The 24,913-nt window shown below is 48.7% G+C and overlaps 1 protein-coding gene across 9 annotated transcripts in view; it reads right to left on the minus strand.

The window, feature by feature from the left end:
* Positions 1-9,712: 9,712 nt before the first annotated feature.
* The window catches only part of GRAMD2A (GRAM domain containing 2A), a 36,543-nt gene continuing 21,342 nt past the window's right edge, over positions 9,713-24,913 (minus strand). Inside the window, exons 2-13 of one of the 9 annotated variants that reach the window (XM_040493169.1) lie at positions 18,802-18,943; positions 18,613-18,705; positions 17,299-17,356; positions 16,864-16,960; positions 16,106-16,209; positions 15,437-15,535; positions 15,240-15,311; positions 14,642-14,704; positions 13,503-13,647; positions 13,140-13,239; positions 12,219-12,323; positions 9,713-11,958 (exon numbers count right to left, since the gene is read on the minus strand). In XM_040493169.1, coding sequence (XP_040349103.1) covers positions 11,955-11,958; positions 12,219-12,323; positions 13,140-13,239; positions 13,503-13,647; positions 14,642-14,704; positions 15,240-15,311; positions 15,437-15,535; positions 16,106-16,209; positions 16,864-16,960; positions 17,299-17,356; positions 18,613-18,695 — 930 coding nt within the window. In that variant the 5' untranslated portion in view covers positions 18,696-18,705; positions 18,802-18,943 and the 3' untranslated portion in view covers positions 9,713-11,954. Of the gene's footprint in view, positions 11,959-12,214; positions 12,324-13,139; positions 13,240-13,502; positions 13,648-14,641; positions 14,705-15,239; positions 15,312-15,436; positions 15,536-16,105; positions 16,210-16,863; positions 16,961-17,298; positions 17,484-17,773; positions 18,169-18,612; positions 18,944-24,913 lie in introns of those variants that run through there. The other 8 variants (XM_040493174.1, XM_040493173.1, XM_040493166.1 and 5 more) reach the window with 8 other exon arrangements.

The raw sequence follows: 24,913 nt of genomic DNA on the forward strand, positions 1-24,913 counted from the left end.
ACATATAATTTTTGGTGTTATATCTCTCTTCGCACTAAACTGTTGATGCCCTAGAGGCTAGGGACCATATCTGATTTTTTCATCATTGAATCCCTGCTGCTTAATATAGTGCCTGGCACATAGACACTGGGTGTTATTTGTAGAATGAAAGGATGCAAATATAGAAGCAATTTATCAGAAACAGCCCATCATTCTTCCATGGCATTGCAGCCGGAATCAAAATACCATGCTATCAGCATAATATCTCATGCTTGTATAAGAACAAACTATTGTGGGGGTAGGGAGGTTGATGAACTTAAGCAACCTGACAGAAAATAAGAGAAACTCACTAAACATGTAACTCTAATATGCACATCTCTTCAATTTCTCTGCTGATTTGAAGTTTTCACATTTTACATAGTTGTAATCCCTGCATAAGCACTTTTTCCTTTTTTTTTTTTTTTTTTTTTTTTTAAGTAAGCTCTACATCCAACGTTGGGCTTGAACTCACAACCCCTAAAGAAGAGTTGCATGTTGTACCAGCTGAGCCAGCCAGACACCTCATGCGTAAGCACTTTTAATTCTGCTTTTTTACAAATGTCCACCCTAAATCATTGTCAACTTCTTATGTTTAAAGGTAACTTGGGATTACATCAAGTTAATAGGTCATGATTTTCTTAGCCCTTTCTCCACTGCTAGGCTTTTTGGTTAGTTCTGATATTGTTATGAATAGTAGTGCTACAAACTCTTCATAAGTAACTTTTTCACTTCAGATTTTCTCCTTGAGGAATGCTAAAGTGGAATTGGACCAGCAAAGCATATGAGCAATTTTTATCCCTTCATATAGATAGCTAGAGAATTCTCATAAGAATCAATGTTTAGTACCATTAAAAATATATAACATAGGGGCGCCTGGGTGGCGCAGTCGGTTAAGCGTCCGACTTCAGCCAGGTCACGATCTCGCGGTCCAGGAGTTCGAGCCCCGAGTCAGGCTCTGGGCTGATGGCTCAGAGCCTGGAGCCTGTTTCCGATTCTGTGTCTCCCTCTCTCTCTGCCCCTCCCCCGTTCATGCTCTGTCTCTCTCTGTCCCAAAAATAAATAAACGTTGAAAAAAAAAATTAAAAAAAAAATATATATATATAACATAAAAACTAATCCCATGTAGCCCTTCCAACATTGAGTTTTATCTTTGTTTAAATTTATTTCTTGAAGTTTAAAAGATCATAACTTTTATTGAGCTCTTTCTGTACACTGGGGATTTCTAAGGATTTGGCATGAATTTTCCCATTCAATAATCACATAAACCTGTAATGTAGATACCATTACCATCTCCCTTTTAGAAAAGAGAAAACTAAGGCTTAGCACTGCCCAAGTTAAGTAAATTGATGAGGTTTAAATGTAGATGTACTGATTCCAGAACCTGAACACTTAACCACCATAATGCTTGTTAGTGATAGTGGGGTTTTTTTTTTTCTGTTTTATTTTATCAAAAGGAATAACTTTTCTGATTTCAGGAGTATGGCATAATGTATTGCTAGAGAGCTTGTTGTTTGCTGAGCTAAATATCTAGATGGACCTTTTGGGGTTGAGAAAAGTCAACTCCCTGGGGTTAGCTTGAGTGGGCCAGGGGGACACAAAGAAAGATCAGTTACTCCAAATAATAAAATGAAAGAAATTTGAATTTTCATTGGATGCCCTAGAAAAAGAGAATGAGGCCTTGGTAAGAAAGAAGCGGAGAGGGGGTTGATGAAAAGAACTGAGATGGGATGTTTGCCAGAAACATAGCAGGAGGCAGGGGCCTATTGGAGATGGCCAGTGAGAAGTTTCCAAAATAGTGGAGAATGGATTTCCATTTCTATGAGCTTTCCATTTCTATGTGTGCATTGAATTTGGAGTTGTTTTCTGCTCTGTGCTGTAGCCTTCCATTAACTCTAAAACTTGTGTGCAATTTGGATACACCCAACCATCTTGGTGGTGGGCCATTTGGAGGAATGAAGGGAGACGACTGGCACATTATGGGCAAGAGGGCAATAGCCAAAGGAACAGGAGACAAGAAGACTGCATCACAGTCTGACCCAGGAGATAGAGAATCAACTCGGAGAAACTGAAGTCTCAAGACTTCCCAAAGTGGTCGGATATGAGACAGGGGCCATTTTTGTATTGAAAGAATGACCTTTAAACATTGAATCATTTGGAGTTTCCAGATCGTAAACTTTTGGGCCACATTCAAGGGAAAAAGTACTTTTGTTGAGCCACAGTAAAAGAAAAATGATTTATTAGCATTTATCAGCCACCTCCTTGATATGTGGTCATTAGCTTCCTTATCTCTTACAATGATGTGCTATAGGGCGCGGTCCTCCATCCTCTCCTCTGTGCACAGATACTCAGTCCCTGGTGATATTTCACCCGGTTCCATGTTTCTAGATATCATCCCTTTGTCAACAGTTCCCAAATTTATATCTCCCAGACCTCTCTCCAGAGCTCCAAACCCATATATCCCACTTGACATTCCCCACGTGGATATCCAAAGCTCATCTCAAACTCAGCATACCCAGTATTACATTTCTGATATTCCTTCTTTCCTCAAACTGCAACACTCATAGCTTTCTCCATCTCAGTGGATGGCAACTCCATTCGTCCTTTCAAGCTAAAACACAGAGTCATCCTTTATAACTCTTTTTCTGTTATATTCCATCTCTAGTATAACAGGGAAGTCTGTTTTTGCCCTCAGGATATATCCAGAATCTGCCCATTTCTACCACCTGTTTTTCTACCACTCTCATCAGAGCCACCATCATCTCTCACCTGGATTGCCATAATAGTCTCTAACAGACCTCCCTGCTTCCACCTTTACCCTGCTAGCAGCTAAGGGTGATCCTTTTAAAACCTGTATAGTAAAAACTTGTTATTCACTCCTCTACTTCCCATTTCATTCACAGTAAAAGCCAAAGTTCTTACAGCAGTCTTCTGTGATCTCCCTGTCCCCCGCCACCCTGCACTGCCCCACCGTTACCTCTTTGACCTCACTTCCTAGTCCTGTCCTCTTGTTGTCTTTCTTCAGCTACACCTGCATCCTTGCTGTTACTGAACAAAGTCAGGCACCTGAGAACTTTTTCATTGGCTATTGACTCTGCCTGGAATGTCCCACAAAGCATATTCTCTCACTTCTTTTACATCTTTGCTTAAACATCAGACCTTCCCCAACCATCATCCTCTTTTTTGAAATTTTAATTCCAGTATAGTTAACATACACTTATATTTGTTTCATGTGTACAATATAGTGATTCAACAAGTCTATACATTACTCCGTGTTCATCGTGGTAAGTATGGTAAGTATGCTCTTAATCCTCTAACTCTATTTAACCCATACCCACCTTCCCTTTGGTAACCACCAGTTTATTCTCCATTATTAAGAGTCTGTTTTTTGCTTTGTCTCTATTTTTCTTTGTTCGTTTACTTCTTAAATTCCACAGATGAGTGAAATCATTTGGTATTTGTCTTTCTCTGACTTATTTCACTTAGCACTATTCCCTCCAGATTCATCCACATTGTTGCAAATGGTAAGATTTCATTCTTTTTTTATGGCTAATATTCTGTTACACACACACACACGCATGCACACACACACACACACACACACACACACACCATTTCTTCTTTATCCATTCATCTATCATTGGACACTTGGGCTGCTTCCACATTTTGACTATTGTAAATAATGCTTCTATAAACATAGGGATGCATATATCTTTATGAATTAGTGTTTTCATATTCTTTGGGTGAATACCCCATAGTGGAATTACTGGATCATATGGTAATTTTATTTTTTGTTTTTTGAGGAAACCCCATACTGTTTTCCACAGTGGTTGTACCAGTCTGCATTCCCACCAACAGTGCATAACCATCATCCTCTTTTAATTGCAATATCTCATCAGTATTTCCAATCCCAGTTTTCTTGCCTTACACTTTTTCTTTTTCCCTTAGCACTTAATCACCTTCTTGCATACTATGTAATTTATTGTTATTGTCTTATCTCCCTCACTCACCACTATAATATATAAGCTCAATGAAGGTAAAGATCTTTATGAACCTTGTTCACTAATATACCCCAAGCACTTAGCATTGTGCCTAAGTCACTCAATGCCTAACTCATTTAATGATAATTATTGGAATAAAAAAAATGGAAATCTGTCATCCCCAGCAACAGAATGAGAATCTAAGTCCAAAATTTTGTACAACATAGGCATTTTCTTTTAGACCAGGGATCAGCAAACTTTTTCTTAAATATTACTAAATATTATAGGCTTATAGGTCATATGGTCTCTGTGGTAACTACTCAACCTCTGCCTTTGGAGCTCCAGGGTAGCCAGAGACTGTGTATAAATAAATGGGCATGACTGTGTTCCAATAAAACTATTTACAAAAATAAGCAGCCAACCAGTGGGCTGTACTTCACTGATTCTCCTTTAGACAAAGATATATCTTGGTAAATCATAGCTCTTCATTGGCAGGCTCAGCTGCATTCATCTACTTTATCAATTGCCAAAAACAAAACTTTGGAAAGGTGAATGCAAACCTAGCAGAATTACAGATCAGTAGCTTCTCTGTCTGCAGCAGATTGGGCATTCCTTACTCAAAGTGGCCGTTGAGCAATACGTGACTTGGAGGTGGGGGGTAGGGAGAAAAATCCTGACATCAGCCACTTTCTCACTAATGAGTGTAGAACACATTATCTGTAGCTTGGGAGTGTCCTCTAGAGATTTCTAATATGCAGAATGATCTACTTCTGAGACCTCTTTTCTCTAGGCCATTAAGTTCTTTGGCAAGCATTGATGATGAATTTCCTGTGGCAAAGAAACCATTTTTATTTTTGTCAGCTACTCTAAAAGTCAATAGGTTGACGCAGTTGGTTATAAAACTATCTGCCAATATTCTGAGGCCCAAACCCTAATCTCCTGCCATGTAGACAATCAGAATGCACAGTATAACCCCTGTAACAAAGAACTATGCAGCCCAAAATATCAGTAGTACTGAGGTTGGGAAACCATGATCTAGACTATTCTGCTATACTTTTTGTCTGCTTTGTACTCCATTGCCAAACCAGGATTCCTAAACCACCAAATGTATCCTTCACTCCTAAGATCCAGTAGCTCCCCATTGCCTGAAAGACCAAGTCTTTCCTTTTCATCCTGGCATTTAAATCCTGAGGGATTTTGCCCACTTATGTACTCATTCCCCAACAGGAACTCAGCTTTTCCCAGGCTTCCTTCTGCACCGTCTTCCACACACATGCTTTTACCGATGTTACCCCCTAAACATGTACCTTGTGAGGACCCTCCCCACATCTCTCCTCTGATCCAAATCTTACTCATTCTTTGAAGCCCACACATGGTGCACACCCCTCTGCCAATGAGTTGGTCTCCTTTTGTACCACTACCTTTAGTACTTATTGTGGGCTCACTGTTATATGGCTCTTCCCTCTATCTTGTTTCCTCAATAACCTCCCTAAAGGGTTCCATATTATATTTCTGGTCTTTCCGTCTCAGTTTAAGGTGTGAAAACTGTATTGTTGTATTGAGAGTTTCTTGTTATTAAGAGTCAAATGAGATAAATATAAAAAGTACCTTGTACAGGGCCTTGCACCCAGTTAAGTGCCTGCTCAGAAAACTATAGCATCTATAGAAGCATACAATCGGGAACCCATAGAACATGCTTAATAAATCTTTTAATAGTATTTATGTACTAGAGAGAGCATGCATACAGACTAGCCTGGTATTTGGAACCAACAGCAAAGAAAAACTTGCATCAGAAATTCTACACCAATTAACACGCCTTCATGCTAGAGTGAATCCAAGAGCAGTGGGTGTCACATTTTCTCAAAGTGGTGCCTAAGCCAACCTTTTGCATTTAACAAGTTAATGAATAGCTTATGAGTAACACTTTGCCCACTCTGGCCCTATTTAGAAGGCTGCCAATAGGATAGGATATCAGTATGCCACACTCTGCTTTGCTGGGGTCCCAGCTGTATCCTCCCTAAGTGATTCTGCTCTTAGCAGCTGGGGGGTCTGATATCCCTGGAGAAGTCGGCACCAGTGGGATGAAGCTGCAGAGAAGTCCTGGCCTTTCCCCAAATGGAAGAGAGCCTTGTCTCAGATCCTATGAGAGAAGAGAGTGGGGCATGGTATTCTGAGCAGCCCAGGTTTGGCTTTGGGCCAAGCACTGAGTGGCAAACAAGAAGGAACACATTCCGGGAAGGCAAGGAGCCCTGCCAACACAAAGGCGGCCCAGCAAGCTGGGCCTGCTGGGCGCCAGGTGCTCCTTGGCTCTGTGGAGGTCAGGCACGCAGGCAGATGCACTCGGGTTTCTCTGGATTATCATTTCAGAGACTTAAACCGCTCCTTCCCTCTCACTTTAGATGGACAAAGCAGTGTTAAACCTCTGTTTCCCCTGGGGTCTAGCCCCTTCTCTCCAAATGAAGGTAGGAGGAGAAAGAGTGTTATGGCCTCCTGAAATCGTACATTGCTGGAGCCAGATTTCTTTAATTCTGTGCCCTAAGAGGCTACCTACAACAAGGGCAGGTCAGGGGGGAAAGCCTGGGATTTCTATGTCCTTGTTGGAAGAGAGGCAGAGCTGCCCTCTCTCCCTTTCCTGCACCCTCACTCCCCCCATCCCCCAAACAAGACATGCTTATTCTTCACACCTGCCAGTTCTGCCTCGATACTGGCCTTACCTTCTGAAGGTCTGGAGAGCCCTTGGGAATGCAGTCCACTCCACCCCACCCCCATCCTGCTATGAAAGGAGAAGAGAAAGGACCAAAGGGGACCATAGAGAAATGGCCACAGGAGCTTCCCTTTGCCACTGAATAGACAATGTGCACTGGACTTGGACAGTCCTGGCCCATTTTCACCCGCAAGGGAACAAAGGAAACTGAAGTTTATTCCTCTCCTCCTTGGCTCCAGTTCCTGCTGGACTTTGCTGCCACCTAGTGGTCCAGAAGGCATCTCTTCCCCTTCAAAGAGCCCAGCCTGGGGATCTGGCTTCTGTCCCCGCCGGAAGCAAACAGAAGAGCCTTCTCTGAGAAGCTTCTCTACCCTAGGACGCCCTGCTTCTGACGCCCAGCAGCCAGGAGAGAGGAGCTGCATACGTTCATGACCTCACCCAGCTCGACAGGTGTCCTAATGCCAGGTAGGAAGGCCAAGGCTAGCTGGCTGGGTGCTGGGAGCAGGAGGGTGGGCAGTCTTACAGGAGGCCCTGTTGGGGTGCAGTTCTGCCAGAACTCCCCTCATTCCTGAATGCCCTTTGCACCAGAGCCCCTGCTCCTTTCATGACCTTCTCTCGTTTGGCTACACACATGGTGCAAAACCCTGCATTATATATTTCCCTCAATTTCTCCAAATTTAAGGCAGCTGTTTCTTCCTTATAGTTAGCTCATTTCAACTTTAAAAAGTATAAAGATTATTTGCCCTCTCTGTGATGCTGCTGCTATGAGCCAGCCTGAGAATAATGAATAGGGGGTATATTACCATGTAGATTATCAACCATATTTTTCTGCATATTATATCCATGGGTTTATTTCCTCTAGCAAAAGAAAGCACTTGGTTTCAAGGACCGCCGAGCCTATGAGCCCCAAACTTTCAGATCTCAGTTGGCAGAACTGAGGAACTGTATAAAATCCAAACTCCCTTCTCCTGCCTACCTCTCCAACCTCTGTGTGTGTGTGTGTGTGTGTGCACACATGCCCACACACATGTGGTAAAATACACATAAAATTTACCATCTTGATACTTTTTAAGTGTATATTCCCATAGTGTCAAGTATATTCCCATTATTGTGCAACCATCGTCACTGTCTCCAGAACTCCGTCCATCTTGTAAAACTGAAACTCTATGCCTATTAAACAATAGCTTTCACTTCCCTTCCCCCCAGCCCCTGGCAACCACCATTCTACTTTCTGTCTCTACGACTGTGACTATTCTAGGAACCTCTCAGAAGTGGAATCATACAGTGTTTGTCTTTTTGTGACTGGCTTATTTCATTTAGCAGAATGTCCTCAAAGTTCATCCACGTTGTAGCGTGTGTCAGAATTTTCTTCCTTTTTGAAGCTGAATAACGTTCCATGGTATGTATATACCACATTTTGTTTATCCATTCAGTGGCTGATAGACACCTGGGTTGCTTCCACCTTTCGGGTGTTATCGATAATGCTGCTCTGAACACGGGTGTACAGATAGATAACTCTTCAAGACCCTGCTTTTAGTTCTTTTGGGTATATAGCCAGAAGTGGTATTACTGGATCATGAGTAATTGCTTTTCATGTTTTGAAAACCTGTTTTGCACATTCTGTTTTGCACAGTGGCTGCAGCATGTTACATTCCTACTAACAGTGCATAAGGGCTCCAATTTCCCCACCTCCTCACCAACACTAGTATCCTGTTTGAGAGTAGTCATCCTAACGCGTATGAAGTGTATCTGATTGTTGTTCTGATTTGCATTTCCCTATTGACTAGTGATGTTTAGCATCTTTTCATGTGCCTGTTGGCCATCTGTGTCTCTTCTTTAGAGAAATGTCTATTCAAGTTGTTTACCTATTTTTACTTGGTTGTATGTCTTGTTGGCACTGACCTCTCCAACCTCTTTCACATCACTCTTCCACCTGATTAGTACCCAGAGTCATGTGGACAGTCTCTCTGTGCAGGGACATATACATCTTTCCTACATTTTGCAGCTATTGATCCATTTTCTGGGAAATTCCCTTTTCTCCTCCCACAGCTGGCCCTTTCACCAGCCTAAATGGCACTTCCGAGAACCTTTCTTGACCAGCCATCCACAGCCAACTCCATATTTACTCTCATATCACTGTTTCTTTCCTTCATGGAACCTACTCACAATCTGTAGTTACTTTGTTTATTTACATATTTACCTGGAACTTATGTCCACATGGAACATAGGTGCCACAGGCACACAGGGACATTGCCTGACATGTTCACTGCTCTATCCCCAGTGCCTCGCATGGTACCTGGCTTATAGTCTGCACTTAATATTTACTGAATGAAGGGGCGCCTGGGTGGCTCAGTCGGTTGGGCGTCCGACTTCAGCTCAAGTCACGATCTCGCGGTCCGTGAGTTTGAGCCCCGCATCAGGCCCTGGGCTGATGGCTCAGAGCCTGGAGCCTGCTTCTGATTCTGTGTCTCCCTCTCTCTTTCCCTCCCCCGTTCATGCTCTGTCTTTCTCTGTCTCAAAAATAAATAAACGTTAAAAAAAATTTTTTTTTAAATATTTAATGAATGAATCACTACTAGAGGGGGCATCCTAGGGAAAAAGTGATGTGGCCCAAAATGAAGTTTGACCTCCCTAATCGAGGCTCAAAGTCACAGAAAAGGACACAGGAATTTTCTGGTTCTGAGTTCTGCACTTCAATTGCTGAGTCAGAAAAAAGCACAGGACTATTCGAACCAGGGACATTGCTTGGGATCTGCCCCAGAGAAGTGGGGAAGCATTCTCACTGTCCACCCAACAGAGGCAGAAGGCTGTGGAGGCTTGCTGCGGCCACTCTTCCCCTTCCCATTATGCCTGAAGTATGAGGCAGCTCAGCTAAAGTCGTGTGAGATTTGCAGAGTACTGGGGATTCTGGGAATGACTTGGGCTCCATCAGTCTCTTGAGTGCTAAATGTGTCAGTAGGATACCCTTCGCGAGTAGTCAAAAGATAAAAAATGAACTTTCCATACCACAGGACACTAGAAAAATCAAATTTTTGTATTTTAAAATATTTTCAAAGGCTAATGCTATGGTGGAACAACCCAAGGATAGTTGAACCCATCTCTCAGGGAATTAAAGGAGTATCAGCCAGTGCAAGCAGGTCTGTACAAATACACAGTTTACAAATGAGCACAACCAAAAGGGACATTGGCCCCAGAGGACCAGGCTGGGGAATCAAAGGGAGAAACAGAGGGCCCTCCAGAGCGACAGGCACACTCATACCACTGAAATCCCTGGACCCAAGAGGGCCTCCAGAGCCACCCCACCCTACAGCATGCCTCTTGCCCTGTCTGAGCCTGCGGCACAGGTGGAGACTAGATTCACCAGCACTTTGGCACCGTTACCCATGACTTGGCACCTCTGCTGGCCCCTCATGAGCCTCTGGCTCAACCTGGCAAGGCTCAAGAGAATGGACCTACTCTCCCTGCCCTTCGGCAAGGACCAGGGCCGGGAGACACTGGGGCAAGTATTTCCCTGAAGACGTGATGGAAAGGAGTGATGAAGGGGGCTGGTTCCAAAAAAAGGATGGGGTTTTCCCCACTGTGGTGCTGTGGGGAGAATGGAATGAGTTTCACCTGATACATACAGATGAGGTGCAAGCAACGCCCCCAGGCTCTAAGCATAATCCTAGAACCCGCAATGGGGTGAGGATGAAGAGACTGCTAGTCTGAGCTTTGGGACTTGTCACCTGCAGTCAGTCCCTCCAATTCTTGTTTGGGTTTGTCCTAATAGGACAATCATGGCTCTGCAATAAATAATTTCTGCTTGGATTTCTCCCTGATTAACCTTTCAGGTGTCCGAAGGAGGAAAAACAGTGGCTATTTCTGACACCACTCACCCCATCACCAGTGACTTTCCCTTGATACCTCTGACCTCTTCACTGAGGCCCCTGTAGAACCTCCAAAGGCACTGTCTTAGCAGATGGGAGTCCCAGGAAGAGCAGGCAGAGTTCTGAGGCATAGACGAGCTGTTTAGAAAACAGGTGGCCCTGGCAGAAGTGGAGGAATCTCTAAAAGAAAGCTACCACTGTGTCCACTCTTCTCATCCCCTACTTCTCTTGTCCCCAGAGATATCAGACAGAACCCCTTGGCCTGGTCCCTGCACTGTACCAGGCCCACCTTGGACACCTCTACCTTATTCATAGAATGGAGAAGCCTCCCCCCATGGCCCACAACATACTTATTTCTGGTGACATGAGTGAGCTTTGCCCTGCAGTGGCCCTATACCATTGTGCCCAACTGCCCAGCTGCCCAGCCTCACCTCCCGACAGGTTGCTATGGGTCATGGCCTCTCAGACAGTCGGCCAGGGAGTACAAAGCAAAACTCAAATCAAAGCCACCAACCTTCCCACCCACCCCAGCCCTAGCCCCTACTTCCCGCCTGGGGGACCTTAGAACTGTTTGAGCACACGAGGGGAAGACAGTACCAGGTCTGTGACCACAGTGATCAAAGGCCCCGCTCCACCTGTCTCACCAGGAAGTGGCAGCTCAGGACACAGAATGCTGGACCTCTGCTCTCCTTCACAGCCCCTGCCACCATCCTCTGCTGCAAGTACTGTCCTCCAGATTCAGCCAGCCTCTTTGTGAGTGGCCAGGATAGAGCCTCAGCACAGGGCATGAACGTTCCTCTCTAGCTGGAATCCTAGCCACACGCCCTCCTCTCCTTGTTGATAGCTTCCCCCTCCCCTTCCTCTCCCCCAGTCTGCCCTTGGCCTGACAGGGGCCTGGCTCCCGGAACAGAGACTCTCAGGGGCGCAAGTGAGAGCACAGTATGTTGGGAGAGAGCAGAGCCCCACTGGTGGTTTGGGTTAGAGCCTCTGTCCCACTGAGGCAGTGAGCTGCGTGACAGTTGGAGAGGTACATTCCAGGAACCAAAGCATGGCCTTTGTCCCTCCGGTGGCTCCTAGTGTTCTGCACCTGTGCCAGGCTGTTTCCAAGGAACAAGTTAATTTTCTTTTTTTTCACTGAAGTGCTTGCTGAAGCTTAGTATACAGAATTTCTGAGTTGTTCCAAGAATCTGGCTCTTTGTCCGAGTCCCCAAATTGTAGGAGCTTTGTAAACAGGAGAGATAAGAATTAGGGGGAGGAGGAAGGATCTGGACTGTGTTTCTTCATACTCAGTCTCAGTGCAGCAGCAGCATAAACCACGGCGATCACTGGTGGAACCTTAGCACACACAGCATTCTTCATGGAGAAGTGGGGACAAAGGCCAGGTGGCTGTTACCTGTACACAGGAGATGCCCACATCAGAGAAAGGGCCTAAAAGGCAGACAGACAGATCAGTAGAACCTTTCTTGCCCCACAGGAGTGAGTCAGGGTGGGATCTGTGCACCCTGCACACTCTGTCCAACCTTGCTTAGGGCCATCAAGCCAGCACAAGGGCAGGGCCAAGTCCAACCAGGATAACACGCAGCCTGGCCATAGCAATTGGCTCCTATCCTTTACCCTCAATCCCAGAGGCATTAGCAAGAGACAGGGCATCACCTGTGCCCAGGGATTGGGCCATCCCAATTCAGGGAGCATAATTGCTGTTCCAGCCGGGAGATGCGGAATGCCAGATACGATGAGGACATGACCAAGAAGCAGATCCTGGAGAAAGAGAGATAAGAAGGATATCTTATCTAGGAAAAGGGCATTTTTAGAGGTTCACCAGAAATAGGAGTGGGGACTAAGCTACTTCCAGTTGTACTTGGAGGAATTAGAGACTCTTGCCCTTTAGCTACATTCAGGCCTGGACATGTTTGTTCTGAGAGGCCACGTGGGGGTCCTGAGACTCGTCCCCATGGAGGTGTCCTCAAAGCCCAGCAAGAATTCTAGGTCCTTAAACTGAGCCCACCCTCCCTCTGACTGGCCACCTTGATCCCGTGCTTCCTTTTCAAGACCACAGAGATCATCCCCTAAGGAGACAGGTCCACATTCCCCCAGCAAGTGCTGAAGCTGACAGAACTCAGCCAGCAGAACCAGAGGAAGGTCATGAGGTAAGGTGACGGGAAGCCAGGGGCTGGCTGTTCATGAAACACCCCACCATGCTCACCGCTCTCCTGGCCCTCAGGCCAAATTACAGACCGTCTGGGGTTCCAAAAACTGCTCTAAAGCAGGAAAGCTGTGGCTCTCCCCTAGTCTATCTGATGGCCCTCTCCAATTCGGTCAGCCCTCCCCCTCCCCAATCCTGTGCAACTTTTATTCAACAGTTTCGTATCCTGCCAGACTTAATCCTAAATTACAGGGTTGTATGAATAAAAACTGGAGATATTTTGTCTTGCTTCAGAAGGGCCTGCCATGTAGCCTCCAGACTCTGCCCAGGACTTTCAGTTGACCTGGGAACTCCCCACACACAGAGGCCCCTGCCAGACTCCCAGGTGAGCTTGACAACCCCCCCCACCCCCGCCCAATATAGTCACCTACAGCACGAAGATGACCTTGAGGAGCTGGCAATCCCAGAGCCTCAGCTCCCCGTCGCTCCTGGGCAACTCCTCCAGTTTCTCCTTCTCACAGACAGCATTCTCTGTGATAGGAGAGCAATTAGGCATCTTCTAGGGGCAGGAGGCAGGAGCCCAGCCCAGCAAGGAGCATGCCCACCTTGGCGCCCGCCCCCCCCCTCCGCCCCATTTTCTGAAGCTCCTTGGACGCTGCTTTCCCTTATAGATTTGAAGAAAGTAAGAAACAGCTTTAGGAAGAGCTGGTTGTGACTTTTCCTTTTTGCAGAAGTAGGGGGAAGAAAAGCCTGGTCTTTACAAACGTGATCATGGACAAGCCCCCTGAGCTCACCAGAGCCTGGAGGCTTCCTGGAGGGAAAGAAGCTGTCGGTGGAGTCCATGGATGCCCGAGGGATACAAGGGATGTTGTCTGGAAGGGACAGGGACCTGGAGGCAGGGCACACCTTTCTCCACTTCATCTCAGGGATGAGGACTTCCTGCAGAGAAGGAGGGAGAAATCGTCTATGACCCTTGGGATCTTACTTGTCCTAAGGGCCCACACTAGGTTTATCACACCTTCTCCAGATATTACCAATATGGAATCCTAGTGAGCATGATGTCAGGTACCCACAAGGGGAGAAACCATTACCATAGCAACCACATGTATCTCTTATCTGCTCCTTTGCTGTGACCAGCCATTCTTCCAGGGAACAATGTCTCCGAAGACTGCTAGTACAGAACCAGAATGGGATCTAAGACGCGAGCTAACCCAGGTATATGTTCAGATCTGCTGAGTCCAAGAAAGCTCAGCACAATATAATTTAGATGGGATAAGTCCTTCTAATCTGGACTCTAACCCTAAGGACATCACTGACCTTGGCAGGGGACACTTAGGATTCCCATCAACAAAAATGGGAACATCACCTTCTATCCCCTGCATAGAAATGTGCATATCGTATGCTTGGCTAAACGCTTAATGATTAATGAAGGAGGCTTCAAACACCCTGGGGTCATTTCCATCCGCATCACTGTTCTAGAAACTCAGCTCTGCCTACCCACAACCCCAGCAGCAAAGGAGACTGCTGGGGCCGCAGCAAATCTCAAATGAGTCTGTCTGGGTTCTACAGCGATACCCTTTGAAGTTCTTCCCTGAGGATATCTCTATCCCCTGGAAGGCCCTCTTGATCTTGCTAAAGGAAAGAGGGTGGGTCACTGGCTCTCTGTCTGTACAGAAGTGGGATCCAACCTGGGTGGTGTTCTGGGGGCTGGACATCTGTTCTGCTCAGAAAGTCCACAGAGCTGCCCAGGACCTAGTGGCTCTACATGGTATGGAGCATGGTGGGTCTAGGGGACCCCCTGGCAGAGCATGGCCACTGGCTCTTGAACCTGGAGCCCAAGTTCTGCATTGTAGACCCTCCTGGGAGGCCCTGAGGCCTCAGAGGCATAGGGTCCCTCATGCCAGCAACTGTTCCTGCCAGCCTCAGCTCTCACCAGAGACTCGCACTCAGGTTCCTCTGGAAATTCTCTTACACTCAGGCTCTTCTTGCTGGAAGGCTAAAGAAGAAAGGGAACAGGGGTCACTTGTCCATTTGGAACACCCAAGGTCAGGGGTGAAGAGGTGTTAGTACTCTCCAAGAGAGCTTTACCTCCACATAAGCCACCTTGGGTCAGATGGAGCCTCACTCCCAGAGTTTGCAGGGGCTAATGCTGGAGCAGAGCACAAATCCAAGGCAACATACTTCCCCTAGCTCCTGCCCCTCCCCCACTTCCTCACCGTGGGCCAGAGAGAACTGTAGGCACACTGGGAAGCAGCCACAAGCTTCTGTCTGTACATCGAGGAAGCCCAATGAGGCCATATACAGGGGATACACAAGGGCCAATGGCCTCAAAGGGACATGCTCACAAGCATAGACACCCAGTCCAAGGACTAAGTTCAGATACGCTGGACCTGAGCCTATTACTCCCCTCTCCCTGCCCTTGGTCCCTGTGTTGGAGAGATGGGCCAACCACTCCCAACAGCCTTGTCCCAAGACCTCAGTCCAGACCTGAGCAGCCTCCCTGGGCCAGCTCCTGCCCCTGAGCTCCATACCTGTAGGTGTGTGCAGACCCTCCTCAGCATGTCATAGACACTGTCCCGGGAAAGCAGTGACACAAAGACATACTGGGACAGAGAAAGAAAACAGAAAAGGGTGGGGTAAGTACAGATTGGGGTGAGTGCCAGAGGCAGGATCCTGGGGCTGGGTTGGGGAAATTAACAAGGGATGGCTGGCCCAGAGACTCACTGACCTTTTGGCTGGTATTGGTGGTGATGGCCAGGCCATTGGGAAGGAGCCGGGCCATCTTGTGTTTTTTGATCATTTGCACAGACACCACAGGAATGACCACCTGAGTGGGAAGAGGAGTGCTTCTCTTAGGATCCACCCCAAAGGACATGGTCCCTTTGCTTCCTGCATAGGGCCCCAGCCACAACTGGCAATCAGACAAGCATAGACACCATGCAGAAGCCTGGCCCTATGCTGAAGAATATCTGAACTATCCACTTTCTCATGCAGGCTCCGCTTCCAGCTCTACCAACCTGCCCCAGCTCTGACAGCACACACCACTCTGGGCTCTCATCCTATTATCTAGGAGGCCAAGGACGGCTGCTCTGGTGAATCCCATACTCCAGTAATGGAGTCCCCTGAGCTACCACCTGGCCACAATTATGGCTCCCTCTAAATGTGGCATCCCACTCTGATTCTGAAGGCATTTCAGAGGCACCCATAGGCAGAATAAATTTGCTATAAGCTGTTCAGGTCGGCTCAGGCCAGATGGGGAGTCTAGATTGGGGGCCCTCCCCAGACGCCAGGTAGGATGTCTTGTAGTGACAGGCCTGCATGCCTGCACGGGAGGGGCCTATATCTTCCCTGGCTGGGACCTCATGGGCCCATTGCAGGCCTTACCACTTATTACTACCTTGATATCCTTGCCAAAGAGGCTAGCATGGAAACAGAGCCAGTTGGGGGAGATGTAGAGCCGGCCCTGGAGAAGAAGGTCCCTCTGGAGGGCACAGGAACACACTGGGAAGTCACAGGAAAGAAGATTGCCATGAGCAAGGCCAACCCTGAAGCTCCACGGCCTGGGTCCTACACTCAGGAGTCCAGAGCCCAGCCTCAGGGACTGCCTTCCTCAGAATCCCACTTCCTGACCCCAGGCCCCAAACCACCCATTCCACCAGCACCCAGAGTCCTTCCTGAGAGTCCTGACTGCCCCACCCTACCCCACCAAACTGCTAGAGGTTCCCTCCTTCGCCACTCATGTCTCACAGGGTTCCCCAAGCCTGGATTCTTGCTCCCTCAGGCAAAACTCCCTGCCCTACCCTGCCCTGCCCTGTCCTGCTCAGCCCTGCCCTGGAGAGAGAGCCTCGATTGTGCAAATGCTCCAACTTGCTCACTGAGAGGCCTCACTGAGAGCAGGGAAGAGCAGTCATTGATAAGAGCAGAACAAAAATAAGATTTGGAAGCCCTGATATTGCCTCAAGAAAACGTTCATAAATTCCATTTCATGTCCCAAATCTACCCAGTCTTCTCATACTTTTGAAGAAAACAGGCCCAACCACATCCAAAGGGCAGCCAGTTCCCGTATCGAAATTGTGCCTTGGAGGCTCTGGAGGAGAGGACCTGGGCCTCAGGCACTCTAGGCACCTGTCCAGCCACACCAGGGAGATAGCTCACCTTTGAGAACAACCTCCTCCAAAGGGATGTCCTTAAACAGCTTGTGGTATTGCTGGTTGTATTTACTCAGTAGTGTCTGCAAACACACGAGCTGGGGCTGAGAAGTCCTGGGGGATCAGACCACTAAAGGGGCCCTGCACCAGCCACCAGGAAATAATGCCACAGGGGCAGGGGCTCTGGTATGAAGCAGTCAGTAAGTAGCCAGTGGGGGTGAAAGGCTGAGTTCCAAGCACAGCATGTCTCTCGGTGACGGTAGATCCTAATGGGCAGCCTATGACTGGAGGGGGACACACCACCCCCACCCAGGAGGGGGACACTCACTTGGGTTTCCCCTGGTGACAAGCCTGGTGGCCAAGGAACCAACAGTCACTAAATTCAGGCAGCCCTGGGCCCCTCCCTTGGTGGGCAGTGAAAAGTCAGCCTCCACACACTTACCCCTTCTCGGCCACACTTCTTGATCTCTTCACTCTTCAAGCCTTCTGGCCAGTGCAGACTGCAAAGGAGACATTCCATTCCAGGGACAAGGAACCCTTGAGTTCTGCCCATACATCCTCGGGGCCAGGTCTGCCCTGGCTTCAAGCCAGAAGCTTAGAGCAGAGATTGGAGACTGAGGCCCTTCTCTAGGAGCCACAGCAAAGTGATAAGCAGCAGCAAGTATGTAGCTTGACCCTGCAGGCTACAAGCCCTCCTCCCAGACAGCTGTGGGCTGTGGCTCCCCAGGAGGTTCGCTCAGCCTGAGCCTCCGCCTCCTGGAGATGCTTAGGAGCCTCCCACCCCCAAGTGTCAAAAACCCTCTCCCACTTCTCTGGCCAAAGGATAAGCAGAGGAGAAGACCCAGGGATAAATGAGTAGGAGACACAAGGATGGGGACCAGCTTGGGGAGTGGGTGAGGTGGAGATGTCAGACTCACAGCTCCGGGGCCTGGCTATGGGCCATGATCCCAGCAGGAATGCCCTTCTGGAAGCCTCCTCCCGGCAGCCTGGAGCTCAGCAGACTCACCTGACCTGATGGAGGCTACCAAGGCTGAGGGAGAGGGGTGGTGCTGGAACGCAAACCTTTGCCCTGGCCAGGTTGGCCTGAGGACAGGTGGGCAGGGAGGAGGCTGGTAACCTGAGAAGCCTAGACTCTGCTAGGTCCCTGTGTGCTGGGACAGTCCCGGGAATGGGAGGAAGGGGCCGGGAGCAGCCTGTGCCCAAACTAACACCTGACGCAAGGTCCCCTTTCTAACTTTTCTTTAACCCTTTTGCCCCTTTCTTTTTTATTTTTTTAAAGTTTTTAAATTTACATGCCTGTTAGTGAGCACAGTGTACTATTAGTTTCAGGTGTACAATACAGTGATTCAGCACTTCCATACATCCCCCCGTGCTCATCACAACTGCACTCCTTAATCCCCATCACCTATTTCTCCCATCCCCCCAGCCCCCTCTCCTCTGGTAACAAACTGATGTTTGTTCTCTGTAGTTAAGGGTTGGTGTCTTGGTTTGCCTCTCTCTTTCTCGGTCTCTCTCTTTTCTTTCCCCCCTTGTTCGTTTGTTTTGTTCCTTAAATTCCACATATGAGTGAAATCATATGGTATTTGTCTTTCTCTGACTGACTTATTTTTGCTTAGCGTAATACACCCTAGCTCCGTCTATGTCATTGCAAATGGCAAGATTTCATTATTTTTTATTTGCTCTGGTCTCTGAGGTCCTCCTGAGGGCTTCCCACCCCTAATCGGTATGTATATCTGACCAGTGGAAAGGGCCTCACCTGGAGTTCAGGGGTGCCTGAACCCTGGCTAGTTTCTCTGTGCAGGACACAGGGCTCTTCAGAGAAGCTGTCTTTCCATGCATCTGCTGGTTGCTAAGCAGAAACAGGCCTGCATCAGGAAGGGTGGCTCTATGGGGACACCTTGCCCGACCAGCATCACCATCCCCAGGGCAGGTCCTCCACCCCCACCCAAGACCAGCCCTGCTGTTCAGGGTGAGGCTGAAGCTGTCAGAGTCCAGAGGCAGCAGCTCAGGCAGGAGTCCTGTGCTCCCTGATAGAAGGGACAATCTCACACGCCATCCTTCCTGGAAGCCTGCAGATCAGTTTATTCCTGGGTGGGAAGGAAAATCAGCCTGCCTTAGTGGAGCACCAGGAGGTTAAGCCCTAGGCCCCACCCCAGAGAAAGCACATCCGGATGGAGGACTCTAAGACTTGCTCATGGCTGAAACCATAGTGCCTGAGGTGCCCGGGCAGCATCACCATAAGCCCTCAGTGCAATCCTAGGATGCTAAGGAAAGGATGCTGAGCACAGGAGGCCTTAGCAGAGCTGAGGATCTGGGGCCACTAATGGTGTGGGAGGGGCTCTAGTCAACCCACAGGTGACCATGGACTGGGAGGGGAGGAGCAGCCCCACACCATGAAGTGGCTTTGGTGGCCTTCAGACAATCAGGGCACCTTGGCCCTGAGAGCCATACTGTCTCAAAAATGTGCCAGAGAGCGGGCCCTGGAGGGAGGAGACACCATCTCCCTGGGCAAGTGGGGCTCTCCAGTGGCTTTTGAATTCATGCCTCTACTAAACAGCTCCAAAGTATAGGGTTTCCCCCTTCCTGCCCCTCCAACACACAGGCTAGGAATCAATAAAGCCTGAGCATTCAAACTAGCCCCCAACTCAATGGGCCCAGAAGCTGACAGGAAGAGAAGGTGGCCAAGAAGCAGGGCCAAGGCAGGGCATCATGGTGGTCACAAACAGGAAACATGGTTCTGGGCAGATAAGGAGCTGGAACCCGAGGCCTGCAAATACCAACCCTTGGTCCTTCTCAGCTTTGTCGTGGGCGCAAGTCAAAGTTCTCTTCTTCAAGAACAGAGTTGGCCGAGATCTGCCAAAGACCCTCAGAGTCATTTAGTCTGACCCCCTAATATACTGTGTAAAGAGTAGGAAACTGACCCCTGCCAAGGGACAGGCTGTACCTAGTATCACACAGTGAAGAGCCAGGTAACCTCACCCACAAAATCAGCCCATCCACAGCCACGTGGCCTGGTGATTTCTGCCTCTGCCCTTAGTCTTCTGGAGAATTTTGGTAAATACACATCAACATATGTTTCCTGAATCTTGCAAAGTGACAAGTTTTGCTAGTGATTTGACCCTGTTGACTCCCAAAGTTAATTTCTATATTTATTTGGTCCCTTCATTTCATATTTTAAGAGGGTTCCCCCCCCCCTTTTGACTTTTGTTACTCTCATTACAGAAAATGTGAGAAAAACAAAATATGATGATCAAAATCACCAAGAAGCAAATGCCCTTAAAACATCACCCAAAGAAAAGATTTATGCCTAAATATAGAATTCATTTAAGTAGAAGTATACATTATAATATGTATGTTCTACTTTTGTTGCTTAACATGATTTCATGAGAAATTCCCCATGTCACTGTCCATGGTTGAGACAGAGTCTCAGAAGTGTGATTAGTGAGTGGAGAATGCTCATTTCCTGGGCTCTTTAGACTCACTCCCAAAGTGCTTCCATATGTTTTACTGGTGACCACAGCCATCAGCACTACGTGAGGGTACCGGCTTACCTACATCTGGGCTACATCCACGGGCTATTATCTTTTTCTCACTTTTGCAAGTTTGATACATGGAAGTATGCTATTTTCATTTCTATTTCTGCTTCCTGATAGGTTCAACAATATTTCCCATATATACACATTAACCACCAGAATTTCATCTGTGAATTGTCTGTGAGGGTCTTTACGTTTTTCTTATTGATTTGTATTAAATTTTTTTTGAGAATATTACTCCTTAATTTCTCATTTTTGTAAACATCTCCCCCAGTTTGTCATTTGCCTTTTAGTTTTGTCTGTGGTACTATTCAGTTTTTGTGTGGCAAATTCCATCTATGTCTTCTATCTCTTGATTCCTCACTTGGTTTGAGTGCTTTGGTTGGAGAGGCCCCTGAGGTAGAGACTGTACAAGTCAAGCCACTGAGTCCTTGGGGAGCTTAGACCCTGCAGCTTGTGAGCATACTGGGCCACAAGGAAAGAGAAGGAAATGGGGCCCACTCTAAGGAGCACACTCTAACCTGGAGGCCCAGGGGTAGAGTGAAACCCCAAGAAGGACTTTGGCCATGGTCACAGAGGCAGGGAGCCTGTCATTCGGGCATTGGGAAGGGTGATTCGAGCTATCAGGGCTGCAGGAGCCCAGAAGGCAGACAGAGTGAGAGTCACAGAAAGGCTCCTAGAGAAAAGGAATCCCAACCCTACCACCTGGGTAAGACTGTCATCCTGCAAAAGTTCCATAATCTAACTTTGCGTTCACGATCATTCCTCTGCATGGCTTCTAAACTGAACTCATCCTTAGGTCCAGTGTGTCTTGCTCAGGGACGGGAGCCCGCCCTCCGCCCTCCCCCAACCTAGTGAGGAGCCCCCGCTGCAGACACTCACAACACCCCAATCCTGGCCTCCCTCTTAGCACTTTTCACACTGGGTCAGTGCTGGAACTGCTCGTCTCCGGGGGCTCCAAGATGGCAGGGACTCTGCCTCCTCCCTCCCTGAAGGTCACAAGCTGGGTGAAAGGCCAGCATGCAGCAGGCACACGCGATATGTTTGAGGAATGAAGTGTGGGGTCAGTAAGCAAGGCTGGAGGAGAGACGGACCATGAGAAAAACAAAAGAAGGCGGTGCACTCGCTCTCCCCACAGCATCTCCCGGAAGAAAAGAACAGTGGTAAAACACAGTCACTGGGGGTGGGGGAAATGACTTTCAGGTATCTTTAAACTTAAAAGCAACTCCTTTATGCATGATGAACAAGATGGTTACAAGCCATTCCTACCTGTCCATCTGTTAAGGCCAGTCCCTCCTGGCTGTCCTCATAATGATCTTGATACAGAGACTCTGCCTGTGGCCGAAATGCATGGTTTGCAAAACTATCAAGTCAGATTTTCTACTAATTAGTCTACAGTATTTAGGTGAGTAAAAATAAAGAAATGGGAGCAAAATCAGATACAAGGGTAGGTCTGGGGCAGAGTGGTCACCACAGAACCAATAAGCGGGGAGCACCCAAGGACCAACTGGGCCCTGCTGCACAAGGTCAGGAAGGAGGCTTCAAGAGCAGGAAGCTGGAGAATGGGGGCCAGCCTGGGTGCCCCCACTCTCCTGGCAGCCTCTGTGCATTCCCACACAGACCCCCTCAAGCCAGTTGCCCCTACTCTGTGGGTTGTGAACTAACCCCCTTGCCCATCAAGTCCCACTCCTACCCCCACCTGCAGACTGTGGGGTAGTATCAGGGGTCCTCAAAGCCATGTCTGTTTTCTCCATCAGAGCCACAAAAAAATATTCTTGTTATCAAGGGGATGCAGCAGGGGAGGCCCAATATTTTGGACATTAGAGGAGGTAGAAAAGGTTGGGGAACTCCTCAGATGAGTCCCTTTCGCCCTGCTGAGCCCGATTCCGGGGCAGGATGCCTCTCCAGAGGACACAACAGCTGCTTGCCCTACCTGCAAGCCTTCCTTCATTCCCTCTCCAAATACTCACTGAGCTTATCACACCAGGAGTCCAGGGTGCAGCCTGCCACATGGGGCTGCTGAAAGAGCAGGGGGCGGGGAGCTAGCACTGGGGATGTCAGCAGAGGAGCCAGGCCAGTCAAGAAAGGGGGGGGGGGGCACAGAGAGGGTAGGAGAGGGAGAGAGAGACAATAAGGAGGGAACCCAGAGGTCCAAGAGTCGAGCTGCCTCCTGCAGAACTCATGGACCAGGCCTCACAGGACACCTGACATGTGTACACTCTGCTCTGGAAGCTTCCTCCAGGCTCAGAATACACCCACCAGGCAGATGCTCCCAAATCGAAATCTGTAAATCTCTAACCTTGACACCTCCTCTCCTCCTGAGCTTCAGCTATCTGGATGTATCCATCAAGGTGAGCTCAGTGTCATCCCCCCAAATCTGCTTCCTTCTGAGCACCCAATATCCCTGAAAGGCTCCTTCCTCCATGGTTACCCAAGGCAGAAGCCTCACCTCCTTCTCCTCCCCTCCCCCCCACAGCACTCAATCCCCAAAGGCCCAAGAGCCTTCCCCCAGCTGAACCTATGACACCAGGACACCACCTACTCCATTCCTGCTGCACCTGCCAGCCCTGATCACCATCATCCTTTCCCTGATGTTGGCAGAAGCCTCCTCACCATGCCTGGCCCTCCCCCACATCTGCACCACCAGCAGAGCCACCTGGGGCCCAGAACTGATCCTGCCACTCTGCTGCTGACCTTACCTCCCTCATGCCTCCTCAGCTGGCCTTCCTGAGCTTCCTGCTTCCCTTCCCAGCCTCACTCCTGAGGCTCACCTGAGCCCAGCTTCCTTGTTGCCGCAGCCCTCCGCACCTGCACATCCTCCCTACCTGCAATTCCTTCCCATGCTTGTCTACCTGGAGAATTCCACTTATCTTTCAAGTCCCAGTTCAAATGTCACCTCCTCTGTGAAGCCCTCCCTGGTCTCCCCCCTGCAGAGCTGGTCAGTCCTCCTCTGTGGTCCCCTGTCCCCTCTGTCCTGCTGTGCTGTCCCAGCACTTACCACACCAGACTGTGCTTGTCTGTTTACACATCCAGCTGCCCCCAGTGGCCTCTGAGCTCCACCAGGGGTGTGTCTTATACATCTCTGTATCCCCAGCACACAGCAGGCACCCAGTGTTTGCTACTGTGAGGGAAGCAGACAGAGAAAGAGAGATGGTGACACTCCAAGAGGGAAGAGGGGAGGGATAAATCAAGGCAGTAGAAGGGAAAGGCACATAGAATGGAGCAAAGGGGGTCACCTGCAGACCGGTCCCTTCCAGGAGCCTTGCCCGTGAAGCAGGCAGTCAGCACTGACCCAGCACCACCAGGCACTCAGTCCATGCTGGCTGACTGATCAAAGGGGGAGCTCGGGTGGGAGGCAGAGACAAAAGAAAAAGGATAAAGTGGCTCGGAAGGGATGCAATGTGGTATTTGGGGAAAGCACAAGCCGGACCCCTCAGGCCTCCACTGCTGTGTTCACTGGATTGGCATGCTCCTGGACTGTCCTGTGCCCACACTCAAGCCTCCCTAGCCCCAGGGGAAACCTCCTTTCAGGCTCCTCCAAGCCTGGCAGGAGCAGCACCCAGGCCATGCTGAAGCAGAAAGCCAGGCTGGGTCTGCAAGGTCACAGGCGGGTCCCCTGGGACAACTTGGGGGAGTCTTCCACGTTGACTTCTCATGGACATTTGAGATACTAGAGCATCACGTGGGACCTGCCAGTCCTTCTCAAGGCCTGGCCCAGCAACAGCTCCACCCCTTCAGCAGCTGGCCAGGACGCTGGGCCCTGTAACCTCCAAGAAGAGAGTTCCTCCAAACAAAAAACACACCTTAGCAACACGTTCCTGAAAACACAAACCCACAGACCACAAAGATGGCCCATCTCTACCTTGACCTCTTGCTTAGCACACAGCTCACCGACTTCGTCATGGAGAAGAGAGACCATCCGGTCAAGTCTAATGTGCAGCCTGTTGAGTACACATTAGCATCACATGTAGGGCTTTTTTTTTTTTTTAATGTTTATTTATTTTTGAGACAGAGAGAGACAGAGCATGAATGGGGGAGGGTCAGAGAGAGAGGGAGACACAGAATCTGAAACGGGCTCCAGGCTCTGAGCTGTCAGCACAGAGCCCGATGCGGGGCTCGAACTCACGGACCGCGAGATCGTGACCTGAGCTGAAGTCGGACGTTGAACCGACTGAGCCACCCAGGCGCCCCAACATGTAGAGCTTTTTAAGAAAACAAACAAAAAAATGATGCCTGAGCCCTGTCTCAGACCAATTAAATCAGAGTCTCTGGGGGTAGCATGTAGGTAGCTATATATTTTCAACTTCTTATTGAAGTATAGTTTACACATAGAAAAGCATATGTAGGAGAGATGCCTGGGTGGCTAAATGTCTGACTCTTGATCTCGGCTCAGGTCATGATCTCACAGTTTGTGAGATTGAGCCCCACGTCAGGCTCTGGGCTGACAGCTCAGAGCCTGCTTGGGATTCTCTCTCTGTCCCTCCCCTGCTTGCACTCTCTCTCTCCCCCCCCCCCTCTCTCTCT

This window comes from Herpailurus yagouaroundi, unplaced genomic scaffold (assembly GCF_014898765.1).
Source record: "Herpailurus yagouaroundi ecotype Mexico unplaced genomic scaffold, PumYag 184, whole genome shotgun sequence".
NCBI classification, from domain to species: Eukaryota; Metazoa; Chordata; class Mammalia; order Carnivora; family Felidae; genus Herpailurus; species Herpailurus yagouaroundi.